The 16774-nt window shown below is 42.0% G+C and overlaps 1 protein-coding gene across 1 annotated transcript in view; it reads right to left on the bottom strand.

Annotated features, from left to right (window-relative positions):
- The window catches only part of RABEP1 (rabaptin, RAB GTPase binding effector protein 1), a 139618-nt gene that overhangs the window by 29282 nt on the left and 93562 nt on the right, over positions 1-16774 (bottom strand). The window contains exons 10-13 of the mRNA XM_075852836.1: positions 15095-15199; positions 11548-11664; positions 6255-6353; positions 5986-6126 (exon numbers count right to left, since the gene is read on the bottom strand). Coding sequence (XP_075708951.1) covers positions 5986-6126; positions 6255-6353; positions 11548-11664; positions 15095-15199 — 462 coding nt within the window. The remainder of the gene's footprint in view (positions 1-5985; positions 6127-6254; positions 6354-11547; positions 11665-15094; positions 15200-16774) is intronic.

Genomic DNA, 16774 nt, shown 5'->3' with positions numbered 1-16774 from the left:
TAAATCAGGTAACACATACCTGTGTCCGTCTCTCGGCTAGTGAGAATTTTAATTAATTCATGTGGTCTGTCCAGCTACACGTAGCCTAATAAAGTTCATTATTTTTACACATCAGTGGTGGCTGGGAAATTGGGCATGGTTGTCTGCAGGCAGCCCTTTTTTTGTATAAATGTATATTGTGCCTGCCAGCCACTAGGGGTCACACTTGTGTTTGTTTGTGACCATTTTGACCCCATAGTTTTTTCACAGAACTTATTTGAATTGGGCTGGGAATGAAAACAAAATTATTTTTTTCAAATAATATGTAGTTTTGGCTGAAAATTTCTTATTTTCACAAGAAACAAAATACCCCATTCTGTTGCGCAATTTGTTCTGAGTGCCGCAATACCCCATTTGTTGTGATAAACTGCCGTTTGGGCCCATGGGAGGGCTCAGAAGGAAAGGACCACCATTTGGCCTACTGGGGATTTTCTAGTGCGAAGTCATGTGTGCAGAAGCCCCTGAGGTACCAGTACAGTTGAAACCCGCAAGAAGTGACCCCGTTTTAAAAACTACACCCTTAAGGCATTCATCTAGAGGTGTAGTGAGCATTTTGACCGGAGACCTACACCCCATAAACTGTAATGTGGGTTCTCCCGGGTATGGCAATACCCTACATGTGGCTGTTATCAGCTGCCTGGGCACACAGCAGGGCTCAGAGGGGAAAGACGATGGGGGATAAGCTGTGCGGAGTGCATCAGTGTAAGTAAAATTGGGGTAAATTATAAACCAAGGGATGTATGATAAATTTTAAAACTCTCTTTCATACAGAGCTCTGGTTATTCGGGACACGTGTCACATTGATATATTGGGTCATCCCTTATCGCCCTCTTATAGCAGACTTTGCACCTCTTTTGACTTTTTCCCTTCTTGCCAGTTTGGGGAACTTCTACTGGAAAGTGTTGCCGCCCTGGTACGATGCGTGTGGCCCCGCTTCCAGAAGTACTAGGTGCCCCCCCTTCTTGGTCCCTAAAGATTAGGTTCTTGATAATCACCTCTTGAAATTCCAGGAAAGTTCCCGTCTGGCCTGCACATCGACGTAGCACGTACGAATTGTACAAAGCCATCTGTATGATGTGCACGGCCAGCTTCTTATACCACACCGCATGGCGCTGTAGGGCTTCAGGATTTGATCTGATAAGTCCATCCCTCCCATGTACCTATTGTAGTCCAGGATGCAGTCTGGTTTGGGGGTGGCCTTTCCTTCATATATCCTAAACCTGTAGGTATACCCTGATGCACTCTCGCAGCTTATACATCTTCACGCCATACCTTGCCCTCTTACCCGGCAGGTACTCGCGGAATTGAACCCTCCCTTTAAAATGTACCAGGGACTCATCAATAGAAATACACTTCTCGGGGGTGTATGCTTGGGAAAACCGGGCACTGGAACGGTCTAATAGGGGTCTCCGTTTATACAAACGGTCAAAACTGGGGTCATCTCGGGGTGGGCACGGCTCAGTATAATGTAAGAAGCAAAGTATTGCCTAATTTATTTATTTTTTTTAGGTTCCAGTTCAGTTCTGAAGTTGCTTTGAGGGGCCCATATATTAGAAACCCCTATCAAATACCCCATTTTAGAAACTAGACCCCTCAAAGTATTCAGAAAGTTTATGAACCCTTTAGGTGTTTCACAGAAATTTAGAGAAAAGTAGAGGTGAAGTTTACATTTTTTTTGTCAGAAAATCCTCTTTATACCATTTTGTTTATAACACAAAAGGATTTATCAGAGAAACGCAACTTAATACGTATTGCCCAGATTCTGCAGTTTAGAGAAATATCCCACATGTGGCCCTAGTGTGGTAATGGACTGAAGCACCGGCCTCCGAAGCAAAGGAGGACCTAGTGGATTTTGAGGCCTCTTTTTTATTAGGCACCATGTCCGGTTTGAAGAGGTCTTGTGGCGCCAAAACATTGGGAACCCCCCAAAAGTGACCCCAATTTGGAAACTAGACCCCTTGAGGAATGCATTGTAGTTTTCTTGGGGTGCATGCGGCTTTTTGATCAGTTTTTATTCTATTTTTAGGTGGCGTGGTGACTAAAAAACAGCAATTCACTTTTTGTGTTACCTTATTCTAAGAGCCAGAACTTTTTTATTTTTCAATAAATAAAGCCGTGCGAGGCCTTTTTTTTTTGCGTAACGAATTGTAGTTTCGATCAGAACCATTTTTAGGTACATGCGACTTTTTGATCTCTTTTTATTCCATTTTTTGGGAGGTGAAGTGAGCAAACAATTGTGATTGTGGTACAGTTTATTATTATTTTCTTTTACGGCGTTCACCGTGCGGGATAAATAACAAAATAATTTTGTAGTTCAGGCCGTTACGGACGCGGCGATACCAATTATGTATAGTTTGTTTGTTTATATATTTTTATTAATAATAAATGACTGATAAGGGAAAAAGGGGGATTTTTACTTTTAATACTTTTATTTTCTTATTTTTACACATCTTTTTTTTAACTTTATTACTTTGTCCCACTAGGGGACTTGAGGGCAGGAGGCCCTGATCACAATTCTAATACACTACACTACATGCGTAGTGCAGTGTATTAGAACTGTCAGCTACTCACTGACAGCAAGCATAGTGGGTCCTGACGTTGTCAGGACCCACTAGGCTTCCGTCTATGGCATAGCCGGACGCCATTGTTTGGTGTCCGGTTGCCATAGTCACCATCGCCGGCCTCTATCGCGTAGCAGGCCGGCGATGGCAGCTTAACCCCTAAAATGCCGCGATCTCTATAGAACGCGGCTTTTAAGGGGTTAATCAGCGGGGACACAGCGATCGGTCCCCGCTGTAGGAGCTGTGACAGCTGCTGAACAAGACAGCAGCTGTCACAGCTCCTGTATGTGTCGGGAGGACGGCCGAAACGGCCGTTACTCCCGAGATGTACTATTAGGTCATGGAGCGCGAATGATACAGCTGCCATAACCTAATAGTACGTCCAGGAGCGGGAAGGGGTTAAAGGCTATGTAAACCTTTTTTAGCCATTTTTTTTTTCTTATTTAATATCTGTGTTTAGTGTTTTTAAGTATATTTCTAATAGGCATTTATTCCAAATTTTATTCAGTTTTAGCGCTGTAGCTTTTATGTATCCACTTTAGATATAATGCATTTGGAAAATCTTCAGACCCTTTACATTTTTTCACATTTTGTAATATTGAAGCCTTGTGCTAAAATAAAAAATAATTAAAGTTGTTTCCCATCATTCTGCGCTCAATACCCCTTAATGACAAAGTTAAAACAGAATGTTGGTAATCTTTGCTAATTTAATGAAAAGGAAAAACTAAAATATTGCATGGACACAAGTATTCAGACCCTTTACTGTACTTAGTTGAAGCCCCTTTGGCAGCGATAACAGCTTCCAGTCTTCTTGGGTATGATGCCACAAGGTTTGCACACCTGGATTTGGGGATTATCTGCCATTCTTCTTTGAAGATTCTCTTAAGCTCTGTCAGGTTGGATGGGGAACGTGGACGGATAGCTATTTTCAGGTCTCTCCAGAGATGTTCGATTGAGTTCAAGTCAGGGATCTGGGTGGGCCACTCTAAGACATTCACAGAGTTATCCCTATTCCACTCATGTGTTGTCTTGGCTGTGTGCTTGGGGTCATTGTCTTGTTGGAAGGTGAACCTTCGGCCCAGTCTGAGGTCCAGAACACCCCGGATCAGGATGTCATTTAGAATATTTCTGTACTTTGCTCCATTCATCTTTCCGTCAACCCTGACCAGTGTACCTGTCCGAGCTACTAAAAAACACCCCCACAGGATGATTCTGCCACCACCATGCTTCACTGTAGGGATGGTATTGGGCAGGTCAGGCATTAGGGGGGCAAACTGCCCAGGGCCCCCATCCTCTCAGGGTCCCCATGCCGACTATAGCAGCCATAGCTGCTGCTACGGGGCCTGCGGCATGAGGGGGCCCGCGCCGCCCAGCACATAACATTTATGGGCTGGGCAGCACACTATGCACGGTGGCGTCGGATGCAGATACAATTGAATACTATAGGCTACAGGCCACATTAGGCCTGCAGCCTATAAGACATTTGGACAGAATCCCTGCGCAGGGCGGGGCTAGGTAAGTAGCATTATTTTATATTTGTGTGGAACTATCTACAGGGGGGGGGCTGCGTGTGGCGCAGTCTGCTAGAGCGAGGGGCTGTGTGTGGTGCCTACTACAAGAGGGGGGCTATGCGAGGCACCATCTACAAGAGGGGGGCTGTGCGAGGCGCCATCTACAAGACGGGGGCTGTGTGTGGCGCTATCTACAGGGGGCATTATTACTGAGGGCGGACTTTTATTGCATCAAGCAAATAGGGATCATTTTTACCATGTGGGTCACTGTGGATTAAGAGTTTGTTTAGAGATTGGGGTATAGGTGGGGAGGATGCTGGAAAAACGAGAAATCAACATGTCTGTGTCAAATTCTGCAAAGACGAGTGGTGGCTCGAATGGAGGAAAAAAAAAGGGAAAGTGAACGACAAAATCATAGGAAAAAAAAATCACCTGTGAGTCACTGGATATAAATGTGCTGTAATCACTTGTATGGTCTGCAGAGCTCCTGTGTATAACTGGCATCTACCACTGCATGGTCACTATATGGTGGTAATATTGGTATTTGTACAGTGGGTTTTATTCAGTAACAGTATGGGGGTATTATTCAGTAACTATGTGGTTATGTTGCGGCGGTATTATTCAGTAACAGTATGGGGGTATTATTCAGTAACTATGTGGTTATGTTGCGGCGGTATTATTCTGTAACAGTATGGGGGTATTATTCAGTCACTACGTGGTTATGGTGCAGCGGTATTATTTGGAACTTATATTGTGTTATTATTGGTCTTATAACCGCGAGTTGTGTTCAGTAACAGTATGCAGGTAATATTTAATCTGGTCTAGTGGTAGGATTTAATAACGGTTTATGTATATGGATAATTATTTTTGTGTGTGGGGGGACGGGGGGGGGACAGACATATGCTTTGGGGCTTGCAACACTCCTGGACACGCTAGAAATCAGCGATGCAGTTCTCTGCACACCACCTTCTGAATTGACTACATTATTGATACAAGAGTTCAGCATTTGGGGACACACTTGGGGCAGGTGATGAGTAGTGCTTGGTTTCCTCTGGACAGGACGCTTAGAATTGAGGTGAAAATGTTAAATCTTGGTTTCATCAGACCACAGAATCTTGTTTCTCACAGTCTGGAGTTTGCAAAAAAGCACCTAAAGGATTCTCAGATAGGCTTTCACGTGTCTATTACTGAGGGAGGCTTCTTTCTGGCCACTCTTCCATAAAGCCCAGATTGGTGGAGTGCTGCAATGATGGTTGACCTTTTGAAAGTTTCTCCCATCTGCACTTAGGATCTTTGGAGATCAGTTAGAGTGACCATTGGGTTCTTGGTCACCTGTCTTACCAAGGCCCTTCTCTCCCGATTACTTAAGTTTGGTGGGGCGGCCAGCTCTAGGAAGAGTCCTGGTTGTTTCAAACTTCCTCCACTTAAGAATTATGGAGGCCATTGTGCTCTTGGGAACTTTCAGTGCAGCAAAAATCTTTTTGTACCCTACTCCAGATCTGTGCAATCCACACAATCCTATTTCTGAGCTCTACAGGCAGTTCTTTCCTCCTTAATGGCTTGATTTTTGCTCTCATATGCATTTTCAGCTGTGAGACTTTATATAGACAGGGGTGTGTCTTTCCAAATCAGGTCCAATCAAATGAATTGACCACAGGTGGACTGCAATCAAGGTGTAGAAACATTTCAAAGATGAGCTAGAAAAGTGGGAGGCTCCCAGAGCAAAATTTAAAGTGTCATAGCAACAATTTAAGTTTTTAATTTTTAATACATTTGCAAAAATGTATAGCAGATATTATAGTAAAATATTCATGCAAAGTCTTCCATGGACACAAGACAGCTCTTCAAAAAGGTCTTGCTGATACTCAAATTACCTCAATGGCATCAGGAAGGATGAAGTTTTCTGCTTGTTGGAGTGACACATGCAGACCATGCTTTCCTTGAAGACTCTCATTGTCCTTCTGTAACCTAGTCAGCTCTTCAGAGACCTGCTCCCGTGAATGCATAAGAACAGCCTGAAAATGAGAAAAACCATCACGATTTATTGAATTCAATGATACATTTCAGTGTAACTCATACTGAACTATTCAACAATTTACTAATATTGAACTTTATCCATTTCTATCCCATTTTATGGTATTACCATTTGCTCTTGAACACTTCTCTTTGCTAGAGAAAAGGTTTGCTGTAAGTCTGTAAGCAGGGTTTCTGAATCCTGAGCTCTTTGTGTAAGGGTGGATATCTAAAAAACAAACAAAAACAAAACACATGCAATAGAGTTACACTGAACATATGGCTAATAAAACATGGGTCTTGTTTGACGCGAAATGCAGATTTAACCAGAAACCTAAAATTAATTGATAGCAGTTTGGGTATAATTACATTTGACAGATATGTTGCAGAAACGTCTGCAATTGTCCCATTCATCTAAATGAGGCTTGCAGAAATCTATGTGCACGCACCATAAACAACCCCATTCAGTGGTATGGAACTTTCTTTCAGTTGTAGACATTTTTACAATAAATCTGCCACGTGAGAATATACACTTAACAGACTTTATGGTGACTATTATAACTTGTAACAGGTTATAGGGTTAAAATGGTTCTCTGGGACTTTATGCTTTGAGTGAAATTTCTGGAGAGAACATTTAGAAGCCGAAAATCTCAACCTGCGGTACATGTACCACAGGGGGTAAACACAATGTCTCTAGGGGGCACTCACGTCATCCTCATGCTGTGCTTTTAATGTGAAGCACAGTGTATAATTATTGCCTTGGGGGTACTTTTGATGTAGTTTATGTGCATAGGAGTTACTTGGAGTAGATCTATGGCATTGCAACAACAATCTGATTTTATTAACGTTAGAGTGGATGGTGCAAAGAATTATAGTAAATCTCTCTACCACATCTGCCTGTCATAATGGATTAAAATTGTAGGAAAATACGGAAACAAAAGAATAGAACAAATATATTACTCAAAATACTATGATTAGTATACACGGGTCTAAAGCCGTATGTGTACTCAAAAAGTGCCCATACATATCAGATCACAGTTGGCCGAAAAGTTTGATTTAGACGGGAAAGTTGGGACTGATGAGAATGGGGGTGTCCCGACTTTGCTAAGGCCTCATGCACACGACCGTAGCCATGTGCACGGCCATGATTTCCAGGTCGGACGACCACGGAGTGACAGCCGCGAGCCACCCGCAAATCGCAGGCTGTGCACATGGCCTTGGCCATTATTTTCAATGAGCCCGGACCGCAGAACACGGCTGTAATAAGGCTTGTCCGTTCTTTCTGCAGTCTGGGCTCAGGGGCCATGCACGGACCGTGAAAACCACTGTCGTGTGCATGGTCCCATAGGAATGAATGGGGCCGCAATTCTCCCGTGGATTTTCAGGGGGAATTGCGGTCGCAAAAGCTTTCAACATGCTCAATCTAACAGTGGTTTATTCCCCTCTCCCCATTGAACACACATGCACGCTTGGCCAAGTGCTTGTGTATATGGAAGTCGGGAGGAATAATAGCTTAAGTGTATGGTCAGCTTTATACCTTCAAGAGAACCCTTCCTACCTATGTTCTGTCCTTGTTCATCAGGACACCCCCCATATTTAAACTGGATAAAATAAGTGACTGGTTGGAACATTGGCGTAAATGGGGATTTGGATTCGCATAAACGCTGCACAATGCACAGAGCGCAAATAAGAAAAGCCATGAAGGCATAGCAGTGGAGCAGCAGCAGGTTTCTGGTCTACAACTTGTTCTGACCTATCTCTTTTAGCAAATACTTGTATTCACCATAAAATAACAATGATGGAGAATCTTATTAACCCCTTTAGGACTGAGCCTGTTTTGGCCTTGTGGCACAGCCGATTTTTTTCAAATCTGACGTGTCACTTTATGTGGTAATAACTTTGGAATGCTTTTACCTATCCAAGTGATTCTGAGACTGTTTTCTCGTGACATATTGTACTTTACGTTAGTAGAAAAATTTGGGCGAGAAATTTGAGATTTATTAGTGAAAAACACCAACATTTTGCAAAACTTTGCATTTTTCTAATTTTAAATGTATCTGCTTGTAAAACAGATAGTAATACCACACAAAATACTTACTAGTTTACATTTCCCATATATCTACTTTATATTTGCATAGTTTTTTGAACATCCTTTTATTTTTCTAGGTCGTTACAAGGCGTAGAACTTTAGCAGCAATTTCTCATATTTTTAAGAACATTTCAAAAGGCTATTTTTTTCAGGGATGAGTTCAGTTCTGAAGTGGTTTTGAGGGCCTTATATATTAGAAACCCCAATTAAACACCACATTTTGAAAACTGCACCCCTCAAAGTATTGAAAACAGCATTCAGAAAGTAATAAATGGCAAGAAGGAAGGAGGCTGGCACTGCCAAAACCGCTCAGTCGGAATGGGAGTATAAAAGTATGGCTTTCTTTCTATTTGGATAATTGCAGGTAAATTGCCACGGAGTTGCTCATCGAAAGTGTAGCACAATCGGCTGGATATATTGTAGAGGAATAATCGAGGCACTCACCGAAGCTGGCAAAACAATTTCTTTATTACAAAAAGATCTCGGCCAGGATGTGGAATTGCCAATCCACATCCTGACCGAGATCTTTTTGTAATAAAGAAATTGTTTTGCCAGCTTCGGTGAGTGCCTCGATTATTCCTCTACAAAGCATTCAGAAAGTGTTTCAACCCTTTAGGCGTTTCACAGGAATTGAAGGAAAGTAGAGGTGAAATTTTCAAGTTTCATTTTTTTTTTACAAAATTCATTTGTAATACATTTTTCTCTGTAACACAGAAGGTTTTACCCGAGAAATGCAACTCAATATTTATTGCCCAGATTCTGCAGTTTTTAGAAATATCCCACATGTGGCCCTAGTGTGCCAAGGGACCGAAACACAGGCCCCAGTAGCAAAAGGAGCACCTAGAGGATTTTGGGGCCAGCTTTTTTTAGATTATATTTTAGGCACCATGTCAGGTTTGGAGAGGTCTTGTGGTGCCACAACAGTGGAGATCCCCCAAAGATGACCCCATTTTGGAAACTACACCCCTCAAGGAATTTATCTAGGGGTATAGTTAGCACTTTGAGCCCACAGGTATTTTGCTATATTTATTGGAGTTAGTCTGTGAAAATGAAAATCTGAAAAAACATAAAAATTTGTAATATTTACAAGGAATAAAAAAGAAAATGCACCCCGACATTTGTAAAGCATCTTCTCCCGATTATGGAAATACCCCATATGTGGTAATAAACTGCTGTTTGGACCCACGGCATAGCTCAGAAGGGAAGGAGCGCCATTTGGCTTTTGGAGCGCAGATTTAGCTGGATTGGTTTTCAGTGCCATGTCGTGTTTGCAACACCCTGGAGGCACCAAAACAGTGGAAACACGCCAAAAGTGACCCCATTTTGGAAACTACACCCCTCAAGGAATTTTTCTAGGGTTATAGTAACCATTTTGACCCCACAGGTTCTTTGCAGAATTTAGTGGAATTAGGGCATGAAAATTAATATCAACATAGTCCACAAAAATATTGATTTTTTTCATAACGAAATCTCTCCTGAGTATGACAATACCCCACATGTGGTAATAATGGTTTTCTTTATTAGAAATTAATTAACCTTTGCAGGACTGATCCTTTTTTGCTTTTCCAATTTATTTTTTCACTCGCCTTCCAAACGCCGTAACTTTTTTATTTTTCCGTCAATAGAGAAGTGTGAGGGCTTATTTTTTGCGAGAGGAGTTGTAGTTTCTACTGACACCATGTAAAGTACCATATAATGTACTGGCAAACCGAAAATAAAATTATACGCAGGGTGAAATTGGTGTTCACCGTGCGGGAAAAAGAACATTATAGTTTTATAGTTTGGGTCGTTACGAAAGCGGTGATACCAAATATGTGTACTGTTTTTTCAACGTTTTCATTTTTTGCCTATAATAAAAGACTTGTTATAGGAAAAACTTTTATATTTACACTTTTGCAAAACATTTTTATTAACTTTTTTTTTTTCGTTTTTACCAGCAGCTCTGATCGCTGCTAGAATACATTACACTACCTAGGTAGTGTAACGTATTCCAACGGTGAGTGTGATGTCACAGTCACTCTGACAGTAAGTCTACGAGGACTAGCCAGAGGCTGATCCTCATAGGCTTCCATACATGGCAGACCTGGAGGCCATTGTCTGGCCTCCGGATGCCATCACAGCCATCTGCAACCCCCATAATTGCATGGTGGCAGCCAATGTGCTACAAACCCCCAAAATGCGGCGATCGCAATTGATCGCCGAATTTGAGGGGTTAATTGCCTAAATAAGCGGCGATGAGCCGCTGATCGGCAACAGTGGAATGTCAGCCGTCGTGGACAGCTGACCTCCCGGTTCCCGAAGCACACTGTAATCGACACTGTCACCAACACTGTGCATCGGAAACTACTCAGTGACTTCCTGTCACTGACAGGAAGCCTATCAGGAGACTGGTCCGGATAGGCTTCCGTACATGGCAGACACTGAGCTCATTGTTTGGCCTCTGGTCGCCATGCTAGACATTGGCAAACCTCGCGATTTCATTGTAAGGTCTGCCGATGTGCTAGAAACCCCTAAAATGCGGCAATAGCAATCGATCGCCACATTTAAGGGGTTAATTGCCAAAATCAGCGGCAATGAGCCGCTGATCGGCAACACTGGAGTGTCAGCTGTCGAGGACAGCTGGCCACCCAGTGCACACGGTCGCCGACAGTGTGCACCGGGAACCGGGCAGTAACTGTACGTCCTCGTGCGCTAAGACACCGGCCACCAGGACGTAGTTGCGTCGTGGTGCGCCTAGGGGTTAATAACTCTGTTGTGCCGTTCCTCTGTTATTACTCCTGGAAATGTATAAATTGATAACTGGGCATTACGATTGCACTTGTCAATAGGCTGTGTCCCCACAAAGTCTCACACTTTCAACACTGACTGGATAGTTGTAAGAAAAGATGTCCAGAATTGTTATTTTATGTAAAATGCAAGTATTTACTAAAACAGACATGGCAGGAGAGATGATATTTTTCATGTAAACTAACTGGGATTTTATAGGTCACTTCTGTTAGTTCTCCTATAAAGGCATATCTAATGTATGGAAAACTCTAGGTCTCCTTCTCTCACACGAAGGCCTCGCTCACATCTGCATTGGAGGCTCAATTAGAGGCCTCCGTCGCAGATCTGTCAGAGAATGCTGGAAACCATAGAACAGCATGCCGTGCTATTGTTTCCGATAAAACCACGGACACTCAGACGGAAACGCACTAAAGTCAATGGGTTCTATCATCCGCCGGTGGCGTCCATCGTGCAATGGAAAGGGCGCTTCTGGTGTTTCCGTTGTTCTGCTCCTCTGTAACAGAGCAGAACAACAAAAAGCCGAACGCTGGTGTGAACCCTGCCTTACCTGATTAGTTGTTTCCTCTGTGTTTTGTTTCATGTAGTCCTCGAGTTCTTGCTTGTCCTTCAAGGTTTTATCAAACTGGTCATTTGCTTGTCTTAGCATCAGTTGGAGCTTTTTTACCTGACAAATAGAGCAACTATGTGTAAAAAATGTCAAACTGATTTGTTGGCTTCCATAACGCAGTTTGTGACTTTAGAAATGGAACAATGTAGGTTGTGTTAAATGTAAGCAACATAATTGGAAATCTATTTGGATAGCCTACAAACATAAGCGTCAACTAACTTTATTGGGAGTGCAGAAATTCCTGCCTTTCTACTCTCAAGACAGTCACCATTGGACTGACCCTGTGGTTTGGAGACTATGCATTGCCCTTAGCCCCCACTGATTCATGGACTTACACAAAATGGCCAAATATATGTAGACACCTGACCTATCCTACCTACAGTATGTGAGCTGGTTAGATATCCCATTCCAAAACCACGGGCGTTAATATGGAGTCTGATCCCCTTTTGCAGCTATAATAGCCTGTACTCTTCTGGAAAGGCTTTCCACAAGATTTTGGAGTGTGACTGTGGGAATTTGTGCCCATTCAGCCATAAGAGCATTTGCGAGGTCTTGCACTGAAGTTGGATGAGACGGTCTCACTCACATTAGGCATTCTAATTCATTCCAAAGGTGTTCGATGGGAGTGTGATCAGGGCTCTGTGTAGGCCACTCAAGTTCCTCCACACAGAACTCGTCAAACCATGCCTCTATGGACCTTGATTTGTGCACTGGGTCAGAGTCATGCTGGAACATGAACGAGCCTTCCCTAAACTGTTGCCACAAAGTTAGAAGCGTACAATTATCTAAAATGTGCTTGTATGCTATAGCATTAACATTACCCTTTACTGGAAATATGGGGCCTAGCCCAAACCATGAATAACCGCCCCATTATACCTCCTCCGCCAAATTTACAGTAGGAATTATGCATTCTGGTAGTTGGCGTTCTCCTGGCATTTGTCCATTCGACTGCCAGACAGTGAAAAATTATTAATCATTCCAGAAAAAAAATAACGTTTCCACCGCTTCAGAGTCCAGTGGCATTGTGATTTACATTGCTCTAGCTGACACTTGGTGTTGCTCCAGGTGATCTCAGCTGCTCGACCATAGAAACCCAATACATGAAGCACGACACACCGTTTTTGTGCTGATGTCACTACCAGAGGCAGTCGTGAGCGATGCAGCAAAGGATTGCTTTTTTTTTTCTTCCACGTGCCACACGCTTCGTATCTAAGCTGCTGTGACGCACTTTACAATAACAGCACTTCTAGTTGACAGAGGCAGATCTAGCAGATCAGAAATGTCACAAACTAACTTGTGGCAAAGGTCAAATTCCATAACAATGCCACGTTTAACCCCTTAGTGGCCAGCCTATTTTAATCCTTGATAACCAAGCTATTTTTTACGTTTTTCCATTGTAGCATTCAAAGAGCTATAACTTTTTTATTTTTGCGTCGGCATAGTTGTACAAGGACTTGTTTTTTTGCGGGACAAGTTGCATTTTTTAATAGCACCATTTTGGGGTACATATAAATGTATTGATTAACTTTTATTAACTTTTTTTGGGGCATAATAGAAAAAAACCCAGCAATTTCGCCACTTTTTTTTGCGTCTTTAATTGACACCGTTTACCGTGTGGTATAAATAACATAATAACTTTATTCAGCGTGTCATTACGATTGCGACAATACCACATTTATATGGTTTTCTTATGTTTTACTACTTTTACACAGTAAAAACATTTTTTTCAAAATTATTTGTTTTCGTGTCTCCATATTTGATCAGCCATAACTTTATTTTTTCGTCAATGCAGCTGTATGAGGGCTTCTTTTTTTTTGCGAGACTTTTAGTTTTTAACTGTACCATTTTGGAGTACATGTGACTTTTTGATCACTTTTTATCCCATTTCTTTTTTTTTTTAAGGCAGGATAAACAGAAAACAGCAATTCTGGCATAGTTTTTTTATTTTATTTTTTATAGTGCTCGCCAAGCGGGTTTAACAACATAATAGCTGTATGGTTGGGGTAGTTACGGACGGGGCGATACCAAATGTGTAACTTTTTTTTTTATTTTTTTTCATAATAAAGCATTTAGTAAGAGGAAAAAGTGGGTTTTTCATTTTTTATCACTTATTCATTTATAATTTAATTCAACTTTTTTTTACTAGTCCCACTAGGGGACTTCACTATGCGATCTTCCGATCGCAGTAATACACTGCAGAACAGAAGTATTGCAGTGTATTATAAAAGAGTACAGGCAGCTGCTAGGCCATGCCAGAGGCCCTAAGTTCTCAGCTACCTGGCGGTGCAGCTTTATTCTGATGCAGCGCTGTGAAAAGGTGTATGTATCAGAATAAAACCAGTTAGTGGCCGCCGTGAAAAGGCGTATTGGCGGTCACTAACGGGTTAAATTCCCTAAGCTCTTTATACTTCTACCAATGTTTGCCTATAGAGATTGCATTACTATGTGCTTTAGTTTATGTACCGGTTTGCAATGGGTGTGGCTGAAACACGAACTTATTATATACTAGTGGTGTTCACATACTTTTGGCCATATAGTGTGTTTTAGAGGTCTCTGTATAACGAGAATCTGTTTGGTACAATTTGACTCTGTTGTCTGGTTAAGCTTAAAGAGGCTCTGTCACCAGATTGTGCAACCCCTATCTGCTATTGCAGCAGATAGGCGCTGCAATGTAGATAAGAGTAACGTTTTTATTTTTAAAAAACGAGCATTTTTGGCCAAGTTATGACCATTTTCGTATTTATGCAAATGAGGCTTGCAAAAGTACAACTGGGCGTGTTGAAAAGTAAAAGTACAACTGGGCGTGTATTATGTGCGTACATCGGGGCGTGTTTACTACTTTTACTAGCTGGGCGCTCTGATGAGAAGTATCATCCACTTCTCTTCAGAACGCCCAGCTTCTGGCAGTGCAGATCTGTGATGTCACTCACAGGTCCTGCATCGTGTCGGCCACATCGGCACCAGAGGCTACAGTTGATTCTGCAGCAGCATCAGCGTTTGCAGGTAAGTAGCTACATCGATTTACCTGCAAACGTCGATGCTGCTGCAGAATCATCTGTAGCCTCTGGTGCCGACACGATGCAGGACCTGTGAGTGACGTCACAGATCTGCACTGCCAGAAGCTGGGCGTTCTGAAGAGAAGTGGATGATACTTCTCATCAGAACGCCCAGCTAGTAAAAGTAGTAAACACGCCCCGATGTACGCACATAATACACGCCCAGTTGTACTTTTACTTTTCAACACGCCCAGTTGTACTTTTGCAAGCCTCATTTGCATAAATACGAAAATGGTCATAACTTGGCCAAAAATGCTCGTTTTTTAAAAATAAAAACGTTACTGTAATCTACATTGCAGCGCCTGTCTGCTGCAATAGCAGATAGGGGTTGCAAAATCTGGTGACAGAGCCTCTTTAAGGATATAAGACCTTTATAAAAAGGAAATCTTTGGTTCAGGCAAACTGCGAAAATTGGTTGTGCAGAAACTCACTTGATCCCTAGTTTCTGCCTCCTGCGTCTGGATCCCTTGTAGTTGCTTTTCATAATTAGAACACATATCACAGCGTCTTCCCAGCTGGTTACCTGCTGTTTGCACCTGAAACACATTGCATAAGACTGTTGACATGTGAAAATGGCAAAATGTTTTCAAAATGCATTATCAGCCACAAATATAAAAGGAGCACAGCTTTCAACTCATTGCTCCTGAAATTAAATACATCAGGACTAAACAAACATTCTTACACACTAGTTTGACATCAATATTATGGGCTGTGTCTCATTATTCGGTATGATCACCCATACAGTACATTTCCTGATATTCTAGATTTAATAAAACAGAAAACAAAAGCTAAATAAACTATATTTAAAAGAGCGTGGACCTGTCACGCTGAACCTGCTGCCCTATCTGCAGACCGATATACTAGTCCTTCTCAATTAATTAGAATATCAAAAAGTTAATTTCAGAAATTCAATTCAAAAAGGGAAACCTCATATTATACAGATTCATTACACAGAGTGATCTATTTCCAGCATTTTTTTCTTTTAACCCCTTCGCGCTCAGGTCAGTACTATTACATCCTGCTGAGCGCATCGTTCGCGTTCAGCTCAGTAATAGTACTGACCTGAGTTAACACGGCGCCATCTTTCCCCGGCGCGTGTTTGAGCTGTGATACCTGCTGTTTCCGACAGCAGGCTATCACAGCTTAGTGTGCAGGGACCGATCGCGGTGGTCCCCGCCGATTAACCCCTTAGAAGCCGCGTTCAATAGCGATCGCGGCTTCTTAGGGGTTAAGCTGCCATCGCCGGCCTGCTACACGATAGCGGCCGGCGATGGTGACTATGGCAACCGGACACCAAACAATGGCGTCCGGCTATGCCATAGACGGAAGCCTAGTGGGTCCTGACAACGTCAGGACCCACTATGCTTGCTGTCAGTGAGTAGCTGACAGTTCTAATACACTGCACTACGCATGTAGTGCAGTGTATTAGAATTGCAATCAGGGCCTCCTGCCCTCAAGTCCCCTAGTGGGACAAAGTAATAAAAGTGTAAAAAAGTAAAAAGAAGTTGTGTAAAAATAAGAAAATAAAAGTTTTAAAAGTGCTAAAAGTAAAAATCCCCCTTTTTCCCTTATCAGTCCTTTATTATTAATAAAAATATATAAACAAATAAACTATACATAATTGGTATCGCCGCGTCCGTAACGGTCTGAACTACAAAACGATGTCGTTATTTATCCCACGCGGTGAACGCCGTAAAAGAAAATAATAATAAACCGTAACACAATCACAATTGTTTGGTCACTTCATCTCCCAAAAAATGGAATAAAAAGAGATCAAAAAGTCGCATGTACCTAAAAATGGTACTGATCGAAACTACAGTTCGTTACGCAAAAAATAAGTCCTCGCACGGCTTTCCTGATGGAAAAATAAAACAGTTCTGGCTCTTAGAACATGGTAACACAAAAAGTAAATTATACTTTGCACAATAAAATACATTTTGTAAACGCCATAAGACAAAAAAAAAAACTATAAACATCTGGTATCGCCATAATCGTATCGCCCCGCAGAATAAAGTGAATGTTATTTATAGCGCACGGTGAACGCTGTAAAAAAAATAGCATAAAAAACAATAGTAAAATTGCTGTTTTTTAGTCACCACGCCAACTAAAAA

Source organism: Rhinoderma darwinii, chromosome 2, assembly GCF_050947455.1.
Source record: "Rhinoderma darwinii isolate aRhiDar2 chromosome 2, aRhiDar2.hap1, whole genome shotgun sequence".
Lineage (NCBI taxonomy): Eukaryota > Metazoa > Chordata > Amphibia > Anura > Rhinodermatidae > Rhinoderma > Rhinoderma darwinii.
Note: the sequence above shows the minus strand (reverse complement) of the source record. Positions and strands in the feature narration are given on the sequence as shown.